The 13,799-nt window shown below is 46.2% G+C and overlaps 1 protein-coding gene across 4 annotated transcripts in view; it reads right to left on the bottom strand.

Annotated features, from left to right (window-relative positions):
- LOC140489285 (complement C1q tumor necrosis factor-related protein 1-like) overlaps positions 1-13,799 on the bottom strand; it is a 52,133-nt gene that overhangs the window by 11,481 nt on the left and 26,853 nt on the right. For all 4 annotated transcript variants that reach the window (XM_072588669.1, XM_072588668.1, XM_072588671.1 and 1 more), the window contains one exon: positions 3,681-3,942. In XM_072588669.1, coding sequence (XP_072444770.1) covers positions 3,681-3,936 — 256 coding nt within the window. In that variant the 5' untranslated portion in view covers positions 3,937-3,942. The remainder of the gene's footprint in view (positions 1-3,680; positions 3,943-13,799) is intronic.

Here is a 13,799-nt window from a genome sequence, read left to right as displayed (position 1 = left end):
CTGGTCGCCACATTACCAAAAGGATGTGGACACTTTGGAGAGGGTGCAGAGAAGGTTTACAAGGACGTTGCCTGGTATGGAAGGTGCTAGCTATAAAGAGAGGTTGACTATGTTAGGTTTATTTTCACTGGAGAAAAGGAGATTGAGGGGGGACCTGATTGAGGTCTACAAGATCATGAAGGGTAAAGACAGATTAGATAGAGATAAGCTTATTCTCAGGGTGAAGGATTCAATAACGAGAGGTCACGCTTTCAAGGTGAGAGATGAAAGGTTGGGGCGGGAGTACACGCGGCAAATACTTTACACGCTTGGTAGTAGGTGACTGGAATGCGTTGCCAGCAGAGGTGGTAGAGGCAGGCATGATAGATTCATTTAAGATGCGTCTGGACAGATGCATAAGTAGGTGGGGAGTAGAGGGATACAGATGCTTAGGAATTGGGCGACAGGTTTAGACAGTAGATTTGGATTGGCTCAGGCTTGGAGGGCCGAAGGGCCTGTTCCTGGGCTGTAAATTTTCTTTGTTCTTTGTTCATTGTGGCAGCTCAGTGATACAGCATTCTCGAAGTGCATGGTAATTTGGTTAGGGGCTGGTGAATCCTTACAATTCTTCACTCCAGGATCCATGGAAACACAGTCATTGAGCTGGTTTAAGAGGGAAATCGAACAATTTCTGAAGACTGACTATAAAGAGGCAAAAAAGGAGGCAGTGCAGGAAAGTGACGTTGAGGTAGATTATCATCTGACTGAATGGGAGAGCGCAATGGGCTGATGGTCTACTTCAGTTCCAATGTTCCTAATCCTAATATTTTTTGGAATAATACAATACCTAGCGGCAGCCACTGTTTCAACATCAGAAATGGTGATTTGGCTGGCTTCCCTATAGGACTGTGAGTTTGACAATGATTGTGGTGGGGGTGTGGTGTGGGGGGTGGGAGTGGTATGCTGAGGGACGGTCATGTTCACTGGCATAATGTTGTCCAAGCTGTAACTTTGTGGGATGCCCAGGGTCTGTGTGTGTGTGTGTATGTGTGTGTGTGTGTGTGTGTGTGTGTTTGTGTGGTGGGGGGCGGGGTGTGCGGGGTCATGGTAGAGACCTCGATGGTGTAAAGGTGATCACTGAGAAGGAGGTTGCGCAGGGTCAGTAATTTAATTGTAGCCGATGACTTGATGATGTTGGTTGAGGGATAGCCATTGGGCAGGGATGGTCATGTAAGGGAAGATGTTTTGTCAGCTATTTTCATCTTGAAAGCCCTGAGTAAATTACCCATGCTGAACTCCCCATGTTCAAGTAGAGGACAGAACATTGGCAAACTAGCGCTGTAATAATTATTAAATCTCTTCCGACTCTGCTTTCCTATCTGCATTGGTACAACAAGATGGAAATCAGCTTTACGTTTAAACTCACGTTTCTATTAATCCCTGTGCTGCAGGAAACAAACAGATTTCAACTAGTTTGGCCACCGTGTTCTCTAACAGTGAGGTAACAACGAGAGTCCGTTGTAAACCCATCGGCACAAGAACTCTACAGGTCAAAGCAAGGAATGATTAGATTGAAAATAGAATGGCGTTTCTGTAGTTGGGGTCTCTGAGTTCAGGTGCTGACCGGTTCATTGAGGACAGCAGTAATTAATCGGGACAAACACTGCATAGCATCTTTCACACCCTCAGGATGTTAAAGCAATTTGCAATAAATCAATTCCTGCGGTATAGCCACAAAAACATCAGCAGGTAATTTGATCACAGTCTAATTATTTGTTTTAATGATGTTGGTTCAGGAAGGGAGAAATCTTCAGCTCTTCCTCACAAATAGGGCCACATGATCCTTTGTTTCCAACTGAGAGGGGTTCAGCGTAATGTCTCACCTGAAAGACAGCACCTTCCAACTGTGCAGCAGTCCCTCAGTATTGCGCTGTCTGTGTAAGACTTCAGGCTAACGTTTCTAAAGTCAGAATTGAACTCAACCTTTGGACTCAGCTGGGAGGTCAGGGGAAGGCATTTCTGATAATTCAATGCTTTAACTGAGCTGTGGCTGATATTTCCTATTCAAGAATGTATTTACACACCTCTACAGAAGATGGGATTTGAACCAAGGCCTTCTGGCTAAGAGATAGGGACACTGCCACTGCACCACAAGAGTCCCCAATGAGCCATGGCTGATTTTTGTTTGGTTTATTTTTAAATTAACCTGTTCAGAAATATTATGACATGTTTGGATGGGCACTTGAACCCTAGCATCCTAGCTCAGTGGTAGGGACACTACCCTACGCCATTATAGACCCCAGTGGGGTGTAATGATCTGTTTAACCCTAACTTTCTTGCACGTGTCAACTTAAACCAGGGTCTCCATCAGTGATGAAAATGTAAGGCCAATTCCAAACAGATTGGAAAATTCAAAGTGCTACTGACTGTGGCCATTCAGCTTGGAGTGTGTGGGAGCTCAAGTGCTGCATTGAAAAGATAACAGTGCAGGCCTATGGAGAAGGAGCAAGGTGGGAGATGATGTGGTGAGAGGATGTGGGTATGGGAGATGAACTGGAGAGAGCTGGCACATACTAAATGGGTGAATTGCCCTCCTGTAGTCCCTTATTCTTGCATTCCTTGTGTAATCCGTTACTGGGGGTGGGCTTAGCTCAGTAGGCTGGATGGCTGGTCTGTAATGCCAACAGTGTGGGTTCAATTCCCATCAACCAGATGAGACTACCATGAAGTTCTCTCCTTCTCAACCTCTCCACTTTGCCTGAGGTGTGCTGACCCTCAGGTTAAACCACTACCAATGCTCTCTCTAAGAGAGAAGATCTATGGTTTGGGGAGACAATGGCCACTTTGCCTTTACTGGTGGCTCACAGGATGTTCAGGTTACTATGGCAACATGTATGTTATGGACTGAAGCTCTGGATAGCGAGCTTTCCTCCTTGCGTAACTGAGATGGAGACTCTTACTGCCTTGTCAGGTGTGTTGAATGTATTTGCAGGTTATTTCTCATCCGCTCTGGCCCAATTATGAAGAGATTCAGTATTTCCTTGAAGCTGCACAGCTACACGCACCCAGCCATGGTGACGGCACACCGATGGCAGCCTTGACTTCTGGTTCTGGTAGTCGCTGCTGTCTACGGATGGCAGGACATGCCTCTGGCAAGAACATTAGAGGGAACACTGAGCACATCTTCCTCGTCCATCAGGTCATCCAGCACAGAAACAGACAATTCGGCCCGACCAGTCCCTGCTGAACTGTCGCCCAGTTATAGGAAGGATACTATTAAGCTGGGGAAGGTACAGAAGAGATTTACCAGGATGTTGCCGGCTATGGAAGGTTTGAGCTATAAAGAAAGGCTGAGACATCTTTCACTGAAGCGTTAAAGGTTGAAAGCCACGTTATAGAGGTTTATAAAATAATGAGTGGTATAGTTAGGGTTGATAGTGGTTGTCTTTTTCTTAGGATTTCAAGACCATGGGGCACATTTTGAAGATGAGAGGCCTAAGGGTGGGATTTGAACCCTGAGCTTCTGACTCTGAGGCGGGGTCACAATATACACAAGACCCCTCCCGTGAAATATATTAGTGAAAACAGCTTTCAAACAAACTACTGAAAATCAAAGGTAACTTTTTCGTCACACGTAGCAAAGGAAACATCTGCAAATTAGCTCCAGGACTCATAGCTATGAACATAAAATTGGCTATTACCTTTGAGAATGGTGATGTTGATGTGCGGATGGATGTGAGGCATAGGATATGGTGGATAATATCCGCTGTGGTGCTGGCCTGGCACTGGGTTGGGTGTTGTCGTCGGATGCATGGGGTATTCATGCGGATTACAACACCGGACGCATCTGTCCTGGGTGGAAGACTCCTCCTCAATATTTTCGATGGACGGGGCTCCAGTTGTGGGCGTCAGACAGATGAAGATAAGGACGTGCCCCAGAAGTCTTCTAGTCACCATTACTAACTGCAACGCACAAACAGACAGTCAGGGCTGTTGTTAAAGCAATGACAACATTGATGGCATCATGAGCTGTCCAATAATGTTTTCCTCACCCAGTTTCTTACCTGAATTCAGGGAAGACTGAAGGCAAAATATTACAGCTGCTGGAAATCTGAAACGCAGAGAATGCTGGAAAATCCCAGCAGGTCTGGCAGCGTCTGTGGATGGAGAAACAGAGGTAACATTCCAAGTCCAGTAATATGTTCAGAACTCTTCAGTTCGGAAGAGGAGTTGTACCAGACTCGAAATGTTAACTCTGCTTCTCTCTCCAGAGACGCTGCCAGACCTGCTGAGATTCTCCAGAATTCTCTCCCTTTCTGAAGATGAGGATCTTCTCTCAGACCATGAATTCTGTCCGCTAATATTTCCAATGCTCTTGTTTTCCCATTCCTGCTTTCAGTCAGGTCTGACTTATGTTCTGATGTTAACACCCACTCTGAGTCTATACTATATCCCTTCTCTACTTCAGATCGGATGTGTGGATTGAGAATTGATGTCCCTGTTCACGTTATCTTGGATTCCTCACCTGACAGAATCGAGGAAGAGGGAGTTAGGAATTTACAAGTCAGCCATTGTAACTCCAGGCCTCAAATGTAAGCTCCAGGTCAGGAAGGCTGGACTGCAGGGAATAAAGTACATTGGGAGGAGAAAGGAAATGCACAGAATAAATGCTTCCGTTATCACCCCTGGGAACTATGACAATATCTGGGGTAATCAGAAGGTCCAGGGTTTGGAGCACCCTGAAGAGAGCAATTCCAACCCGATTCTAGGCTGACCTTTTGTTTTATTCATTCACAGGTTATGGGTAGCACCAAAAACAACCAATGCTGAAGATTTTTTTTATTTCAAAGATATACTTTATTCATAAAATATTTTGATGATCTGTACAATTGGTCATGCTATACATACATATACATTCCATTTCTTTACATACAGAGATCGAAATTAATCATTCAAGTCTGTATGTTTACCAACCATATATTTAGTTGAGGCGTCAGTGGAGCCCAATTACTGAGTGGGCCCCCTGTTCTTCTTAGGCAGGCAGATGTTACACCGTGGTCTTTCCCCACTGCAACTTGGCGGCCGCTGCCCCATACTTCAGCGCGTCCCAACACGTAGTCCTGGACCTTGGAATGTGCCAATCTGCAACACTCAGTCGGGGTCAACTCCTTCAGCTGGAAGATCAACACATTTCAGACAGACCAAAGAGCGTCTTTCACCGAGTTGATGATCCTCCAGGCACAGTTGATGTGCGTCTCGGTGTGCGTCCCGGGAAACAGACCATAGAGCACGGAGTCCCACGTCACGGAGCTGCTTGGGACGAACCTCGACAAACACCACTGCATTCCTCTCCAGACTTCCTTTATGTAGGCACATTCCAGAAGGAGATGTGTGACAGTCTCGTCCCCTGCAGCCGCTTCGAGGGCAGCGTGCGGTGCGGCTGAGAGTCCGGGCGTGCATAAAGGATCTCACAGGCAGAGCCCTTCTCACCACCAGCCAAGCCATGTCTTGGTGCTTGTTGGAAAGTTCTGGCGATGAGGCATTTTACCAAATGGCTTTGACAGTCTGCTCAGGGAACCGCTCGACAGGATCCGCCCTCTCCTTTTCCCGAAGGGTCTCAAGGACACTATGTGCTGACCACTTCCTGATGGACTTGTGGTCAAAGGTGTTTTTCTTCATAAACTTCTCCACGAAGGACAGGTGATACGGAACGGTCCAACTACTCGGAGCGTTCCGCGGCAGCAAGGCCAGGCCCAACCTTCGCAACATTGGGGACAGGTAGAACCTCAGTACGTAGTGACACTTGGTGTTTGCGTACCGGGGATCCACGCACAGCTTGATGCAGCCACACACAAAGGTGGCATCAGGGTGAGGGTGGCATTGGGTGTGTTTTCTCCCCCATTAACCAATGCTGGAGATGATAGCGGGTCAGGCAGCATCCATGAAGAGAGAGCAAGCTAGCATTTCGAGTCTAAGAGCTGATGCTGTCTGACCCGCTGTGATCTCCTGCATTGGTTGTTTGCAGTACAGATTCCAGCATCTGCAGTAATTTGCTGTGGTGTCACTGGCTAGGCCAGAACTATTTGCCAATCCCTAATTACCCACAGGGCAATTAAGAGCCAATTATGTTGCTGTGACTCGGGATCATATGTAGATCTCACTGGGTAAGGAGAGCAGATTTTCTTCCCTAAAGGACATGAACGAACCACATGAGCTTTTCTGATGATCATCAATAGTTTCATAGTCACCATTAGAGTCTTTATTCTAGTCTTTTGATTTGAAGGAAACTGGGCTGAAATTCCCATGGTAAAAACAATGACTGCAGATTCTGGATTAGTGGTGCTGGAAGAGCACAGCAGATCAGGCAGCATCCAAGTAGCTTCGAAATCGACGTTTCGGGCAAAAGCCCTTCCTGATGAAGGGCTTTTGCCCGAAACGTCGATTTCGAAATTCCCATGGTCAGATTTGAACCCAGTTCCCTAGAACATTCTGATTAAGGCCGAAATGTTGACTCTCCTGCTCCTCGGATGCTGCCTGATCTGTTTTCCAGTGCCACACTCTTGACGCTGATCTCCAGCATCTGTAGTCCTCACTTTCGCAAGAACATTGCCTTGGTTCCTGGATTAATGGTTTAGTGGCACAGTGGCTCAGTGGCTAGCACTGCTGCCTCCCAGCATCAGGGACCTGGGGTCAATCCCAGCCTTGAGTGACTGTCTGTGTGGAGTTTGCTCATTCTCCCCATGTCTGCGTGGGTTTCCTCTGGTTTCCTCCCACAGTCCAAAGATGTGCAGGTCAGATGTGCTAAAATCACCCCATAGTATCCAGGGATGTGTGGGCTCGGTGGGTTAGCCATAGCAAATGCAGAGTTACAGGGGTGGATGCTCTTTGGAGAATCAGTGTGGACTTGACTGACTTCCACACTGTAGGGATTTCATAATACCACGAGGCCATCGCCTCCAATTACAGGATGGGAAGCAAATGATTTTCGCTTTGCGGTGTGCTACAGCTCGTGCAGGAAGTCGGAGTTGGTTTGATATTCACATTGCAGTCTGGAGCCATGGACAGTGATGGCAGAGGTTCCATTTTCCACCCAGTCGGCCAGGAATCTCTCCCACTCTTGCCAGGAGGATTTGCAGTCTGAGACTCAACCTGCTTGGCCGCATTATGAAGGCACTGTCCTAGCCCCACAGGCCCTGGAGTTCACTCAAACCCGGAGGTCCTGGTACAGAGACACGGACACCACCCACTGTGGCACAAGATGTCCATGAGCTGTTGTTGTGGCAGGAACAAAACAGCACGAAGAGATGTCATCTTACTCGCCAAAACCAGAAGAATGTTGAACATGAAAAATGCTGATCACAACATGATTGAGAACCTTCCAATTTTAAAGGAAAACTATGAATTCGCAGAACTCCAAACACTAAATGCATTATAACCACCATGTGTCTTCCATTTAGCCGGATGTGTAATGCTAACATCTCTGCACTTGCTGCCAAATTAAGTAGTCTTTCCTTTCATCTGCCCCAGTTCACTTAGCTAGTAACTACCACAAGACCTAATCTTCAGCACAACACTAACCACGAAAGATGTTGAGGTGGGATTTATTGCAGTGTGGTGGTATCGTGTGAACAGCTGAGATGGACATGTACCAAGTGTGAGTCTGCTGGGAGCTCAAAACTACATTTTCCACAACATTTTCAACCTGACTGCAATTAAAGTTACAAAGTCTATCCTGTGTTCACCTCAAGATATTGCTGGAAAAAGAGGCATGCTGTCAAATCTTCCCGCCTTGCACACACATCAGGACAAATGCAAGAATGCCAAATTTCAAAAGGAGCAAAAATGTTTTGTGCACGAGAAAAGGATGCTGACTGGTAAGGAGATTCTAATTGGTTGAGGTGTTGCCATACAGAAAGCATCAGGGAACTATTGCCCCTCAGGAATTGTTTAATTCATAAAAAGCTCATGGACATGTTCGTTTTGACTGTCAACTACTAATCCTAGAACATGGATATATGCAGCTTCTAGCCAGTGTAGTGAGCCGCATTGCAAATCCATTAGACTGAGTTCAGAAGGAGTTTCTTCACCCAAAGGATTGTGAGTCTGTGGAAGTCACTGCCCAGTGAAGCAGTTGAGGCTATCCACATTGAATGTTTTTAAGGCAAAGATAGATTGTTGAATATAAAGGAATTAAGGGTTAGGGTGAGTGGGCAGGTAGGTGGAGCTGAGTCAATGAAAAGATCAGCCATGATCTTATTGAATGGTGGAACGGGCTCGATGGGCCGGATGGCCTACTCCTGCTCCTAGTTCGGAATGTTCTTATGAAAACTATTGAACCCCGTCTTGGAACTGCTTAGTGGTTACATTCCCACAGACCTACGGGAGAAAGCATTCCCAAGATTCACCACCTTTCGAGTGAAGAAATTTGTCCTTATCTCAGACTTAAGTGAATTGTCCCTTATTCCAACACTGGTGTGTTAGCCTGAAATTATGCTCAGGTCTCTGCAGTGAGAGATCTGAGTCCACAGTCTTTTGACGTAGAAGTGAGTGTGCTATCCACAAAACCACAGCTGACACTGCAACATGCCACAGCCCATTATGGACACTTTGAGATAAGTGGCATTTGAATTTAGCACCAGTACAATTTCAGGGAAGTAGCCAGTTTCCTAACAGTAGGTGGATCATGGGCACCAACAGAATCCTTTGGCTGTTTGCAATGGGCAGAGGACTGACCATTTACCATCAGCCACACTTACAAAACACAAAACCCAATGTCCAACCTGAGATTTGATTCTACAGGAGGACAGCACTTACTGATCAATCTTAAGTCTGCTAGAATTAGATATACAACCTTAAATTGGATGTATATCTAATTCTTAGCAGACTTAAGATTGATCAGTAAGTGCTGTCCTATTGTAGAATCAAATCTCAGGTTGGACATTGGGTTTGTGTTTTGTAAGTGTGGCTGATGGTAAATGGTCAGTCCTCTGCCCATTGCAAACAGCCAAAGGATTCTGTTGGTGCCCATGATCCACCCACTGTTAGGAAACTGGCTACTTCCCTGAAATTGTACTGGTGCTAAATTCAAATGCCACTTATCTCAAAGTGTCCATAATGGGCTGTGGCATGTTGCAGTGTCAGCTGTGGTTTTGTGGATAGCACACTCACTTCTACGTAAAAAGACTGTGGACTCAGATCTCTCACTGCAGAGACCTGAGCATAATTTCGGGCTAACACACCAGTGTTGGAATAAGGGACAATTCACTTAAGTCTGAGATGAGGACAAATTTCTTCCCTCGAAAGGTGGTGAATCTTGGGAATGCTTTCTCCCTGTAGGGCTGTGGGAATGTAACCATTAAGCAGTTCCAAGACGGGGTTCAATAGTTTTCATAAGAACATTCTGAACTAGGAGCAGGAGTAGGCCATCCGGCCCATCGAGCCCGTTCCACCATTCAATAAGATCATGGTTGATCTTTTCATTGACTCAGCTCCACCTACCTGCCCACTCACCCTAACCCTTAATTCCTTTATATTCAACAATCTATCTTTGCCTTAAAAATATTCAATGTGGATAGCCTCAACTGCTTCAATGGGCAGTGACGTCCACAGACTCGCAATCCTTTGGGTGAAGAAACTCCTTCTGAACTCAGTCCTAAACCTGCTCCATCTTATTTTGAGGCTATGCCCCCTCGTTCTAGCTTCACCCGCCAATGGAAACAACCTTTCTGCTTCTATCTTATCTATTCCCTTCGTAATTTTATACGTTTCTGTAAGATCCCCCCTCATTCTTCTAATTTCCAATGAGTTGGAAGTCTAATCATGTCAGGGAATATAGGAATAGGTGCGGGTAATTGATATTGACCTAAGTGACCCATTTGAGCTGCTTGAATGGCAGCTTGATCGATAGGAGTTTCATGGTGAATGGTAGAGCCTTAAGGAGTGCAATGGAACAGAGGGACCTTGCAGTTCAGGTGCATGGTTCTCCGAAAGTGGAGTCATGGTTATACAGGGCAGTGAAGACGGCTTTTGGCACACAGGTCTTCATCAGTCAGGGCAGTGAGTATAGAAGTTGGGAAGTTATGTTGCAGTTGTACAGGACATTGGTGAGGCCACACTTGGAGTATTGTGTTCAGATCTGATCACTTTGCTATAGGAAGGATGTTATTAAACTGGAAAGAGTACCAAAGAAATTTACAAGGATGTCGCCAGGACTCAAGGGTCTGAGTTACAGAGAGAGGTTGGACAAGCTAGGACTTTTTTCTTTAAAGTGTAGGAGACAGAGGAGGAGCTTATAGAAGCATATAAGATCATGAGAGGCATGGACAGAGTGAATGCACGCAGTCTTTTTCCCAGGGTTGGGGAATCGAGGACTAGGCAGCATCAGTTTAAGGTGAGAGGGGAAAGAATAAAAGGGAACCTGAGGGGCAACGTTTTTACACAGAAGGCTTCGCATATGGAATGAGCTGCCAGTGGAAGTGGTTGAGGTGGTTACATGACTGACATTTAAAAGGCATTTGGACAAATACATGGATAAGAGAGGTTTAGAAGGGTATGGGCCAAGTGCAGGGAAATGGGGTTAGCGTGGATGGACATTTTGGTCGGCATGGGTCAGTGTGGGCTGAAGGGGCTGTCTCTGTGCTGTGGGACTCTCTGACTCCATGACACAGACATATTGAAGGGCGATCGCACTGGAAGGGATAAGAGAAGAGAGCACCCTGTTACTTCAGGCTGCTGTGAATAATGGCCTACTGAACGATTGGGAAAGAATGGGATTGGGGTGGTGTGACAGCTACAATACCTGAGCAAATATTGTGACCATAATCCTCTATTATGGCCAAGTCCCAGCAAATCATAGGATTATTATGGCACAGAAGGAGGCCGTTGTGTCTGCATTGACTTTCCCTTCATTCAACTTTCTCACCATAACCCTGCACATCATTTCTTTTCAGATAACAATCTATTTCTATTTTGAATATTTCAATTGAATCTGCCTTACCACACTCTCAGCATTTCATTCTGTACCCTAACCACTCGCTGTGAAAAGATATTTTTTCCTCACGTACTTCTGCATGTTTTGCCAATGACTTAGAATCCATTCAGCCCATTGAGTCCGCACCAACCCCCCGAAGAGCATTCCACCTAGTACCACTGCCCTATCCTATCGGCCAGCACCTCCCATGGCCAATCTAGCCTGCACACCCCTGGACACAATGGGGCAATTTATCCTGGCCAATCCACGATACCTGCACATCTCTGGGACAAAAGGGACCCACACAGACAAAGGGAAAATGTGCAAGCTCCACACAGACAATTACCTGAGACTGGAATCAAACCCAGGTCTCTGGCACTGAGGCAGCAGTGCTAACCACTCAGCCACCATGCTAAGCTACTTACCCTCTTGTTCTCTACCCTTTCGTGAGTGGGAACTGCTTCACCCTAGTCCCTCATGAGCTTGAACACTTTGATCAGATTGCCCCTCAGCCTTCTCTTCTCCCAGGAGAACAGTCTTCTCCGATCTCTCCTCATCACTGACGTTCCTGTTCCTGAATCCGTTCTCATCTGCACTCTCTCAATGGCTCCTTTCACATCCTTCCCAAAGTTCTGATACCCAGGAGTGCACCCAGCTCCACTGCTGAGGACAACCTGGTGTCTCATGCAAGTTCACCATCTCCTCCTTTGTTCTTCACGTCCCTGTTAATAAAGTCCAGGATACTCGATGCTTTCTTGATGGTGACCATAAGGTGGAGATGCTGGAGTTGGTCGGGGGTGAAGAAAGTCAGAAGTCACACGACACCAGGTTATAGTCCAACAGGTTTATTTGAAATCACAAATAAGGTGATTTGTGAGTATCAGAAATAAGGTGGGTGAACTTAAGGCGTGGATCGGTACCTGGGACTACAATGTTGTGGCCATCACGGAAACGTGGATAGATGAGGGACAGGAATGGCTATTGGAGGTTCCTGGTTACAGATGTTTCAATAAGATTAGGGAGGGTGGTAAAATAGGAGGGGGGGTGGCATAAATGGTATAACGGCTGCAGAAAGGAAGTTTGAGGGGGATCTGCCTCTGGAGGTAGTATGGGCTGAAGTTAGAAATAGGAAAAGTGCAGTCACCTTGTTGGGTGTTTACTATAGGCCCCCCAATTGCAGCAGAGATGTGGAGAAACAGATTGGGAAACAGATTTTGGAAAGGTGCAGAAGCCACAGGGTCGTAGTCATGGGCGACTTCAACTTCCCAAATATTGATTGGAAGCTCTTTAGATCAAGTAGATTGGATGGGGCGGTGTTTGTGTAGTGTGTCCAGGAAGCTTTTCTAACGCAGTATGTAGATTGTCCAACCAGAGGGGAGGCCATATTGGATTTGGTACTCGGTAATGAACCAGGACAAGTGGTGGGCTTGTTAGTGGGTGAACATTTTGGTGATGGTGACCACAATTCTGTGACTTTCACCTTGGTTATGGAGAAAGATAGGTGCGCACAACAAGGTAGATTTTACAATTGGGAGAATGGAAATTACGATGCTGTAAGACAGGATTTGAGGAGCATACGTTGGGAGCATAGACTGTCAGGGAAGGATGTGGTGGAAATGTGGAACTTTTTCAAGGAGCAGATACGACGTGTCCTTGATATGTATGTACCTATCAGGCAGGAAAGAAATGGTCGTGTGAGGAAGCCTTGGTTGACGAGGGAGATTGAATGTCTAGTAAAGAGGAAGAAGGAGGCTTACATAAGGTTGAGGAAACAGGGTTCAGACAGAGCAGTGGAGGGATACAGGATAGCCAGAAGGGACCTGAAGAAAGGGATTAGGAGAGCTAAGAGAGGGCATGAAAAATCCTTGGCGGATAGGATCAAGGATAACCCCAAGGCATTTTATGCGTATGTGAGAAACCTGAGAATGACGAGAACGAGGGTAGGTCCGATCAAGGACAGTAGTGGGAGACTGTGTATTGAGTCGGAAGAGATAGGAGAGGTCTTGAACAAGTACTTCTCTTCAGTATTTACGAACGAGAGGGACCGTATTGTTGAAGAGGAGAGTGTGGAACGGACTGGTAAGCTAGAAGAGATACTTGTTAGGAAGGAAGATGTGTTGGACATTTTGAACAACTTGAGGATAGACAGGTCCCCCGGGCCTGACGGGATATATCCTAGGATTATGTGGGAAGCAAGAGAGGAAATTGCAGTACCGTTGGCAATGATCTTCTTGTCTTCACTGTCAACGGGGGTGGTACCAGGGGACTGGAGAGTAGCGAATGTTGTGCCCCTGTTCAAAAAAGGGAATAGGGATAACCCCGGGAATTACAGGCCAGTTAGTCTTACTTCTGTGGTAGGCAAGGTAATGGAAAGGGTACTGAGGGATAGGATTTATGAGTATCTGGAAAGACACTGCTTGATTAGGGACAGCCAGCACGGATTTGTGAAGAGTAGGTCTTGCCTTACAAGTCTTATTGAATTCTTCGAGGAGGTGACCAAGCATGTGGATGAGGGTAGAGCAGTGGATGTAGTGTACATGGATTTTAGTAAGGCATTTGATAAGGTTCCCCATGGTAGGCTTATGCGGAAAGTCAGGAGGCATGGGATAGAGGGAAATTTGGCCAATTGGATAGAAAACTGGCTAACCGGTCGAAGTCAGAGAGTGGTGGTAGATGGTAAATATTCAGCCTGGAGCCCAGTTACAAGTGGAGTTCCGCAGGGATCAATTCTGGGTCCTCTGCTGTTTGTAATTTTTATTAATGACTTGGATGAGGGAGTCGAAGGGTGGGTCCGTAAATTTGCAGATGATACAAAGATAGGTGGAGTTGTGGACAGTGAGGAGGGCATTTG

The sequence above is a fragment of the Chiloscyllium punctatum genome, chromosome 18 (genome assembly GCF_047496795.1).
Source record: "Chiloscyllium punctatum isolate Juve2018m chromosome 18, sChiPun1.3, whole genome shotgun sequence".
Lineage (NCBI taxonomy): Eukaryota > Metazoa > Chordata > Chondrichthyes > Orectolobiformes > Hemiscylliidae > Chiloscyllium > Chiloscyllium punctatum.
Note: the sequence above shows the minus strand (reverse complement) of the source record. Positions and strands in the feature narration are given on the sequence as shown.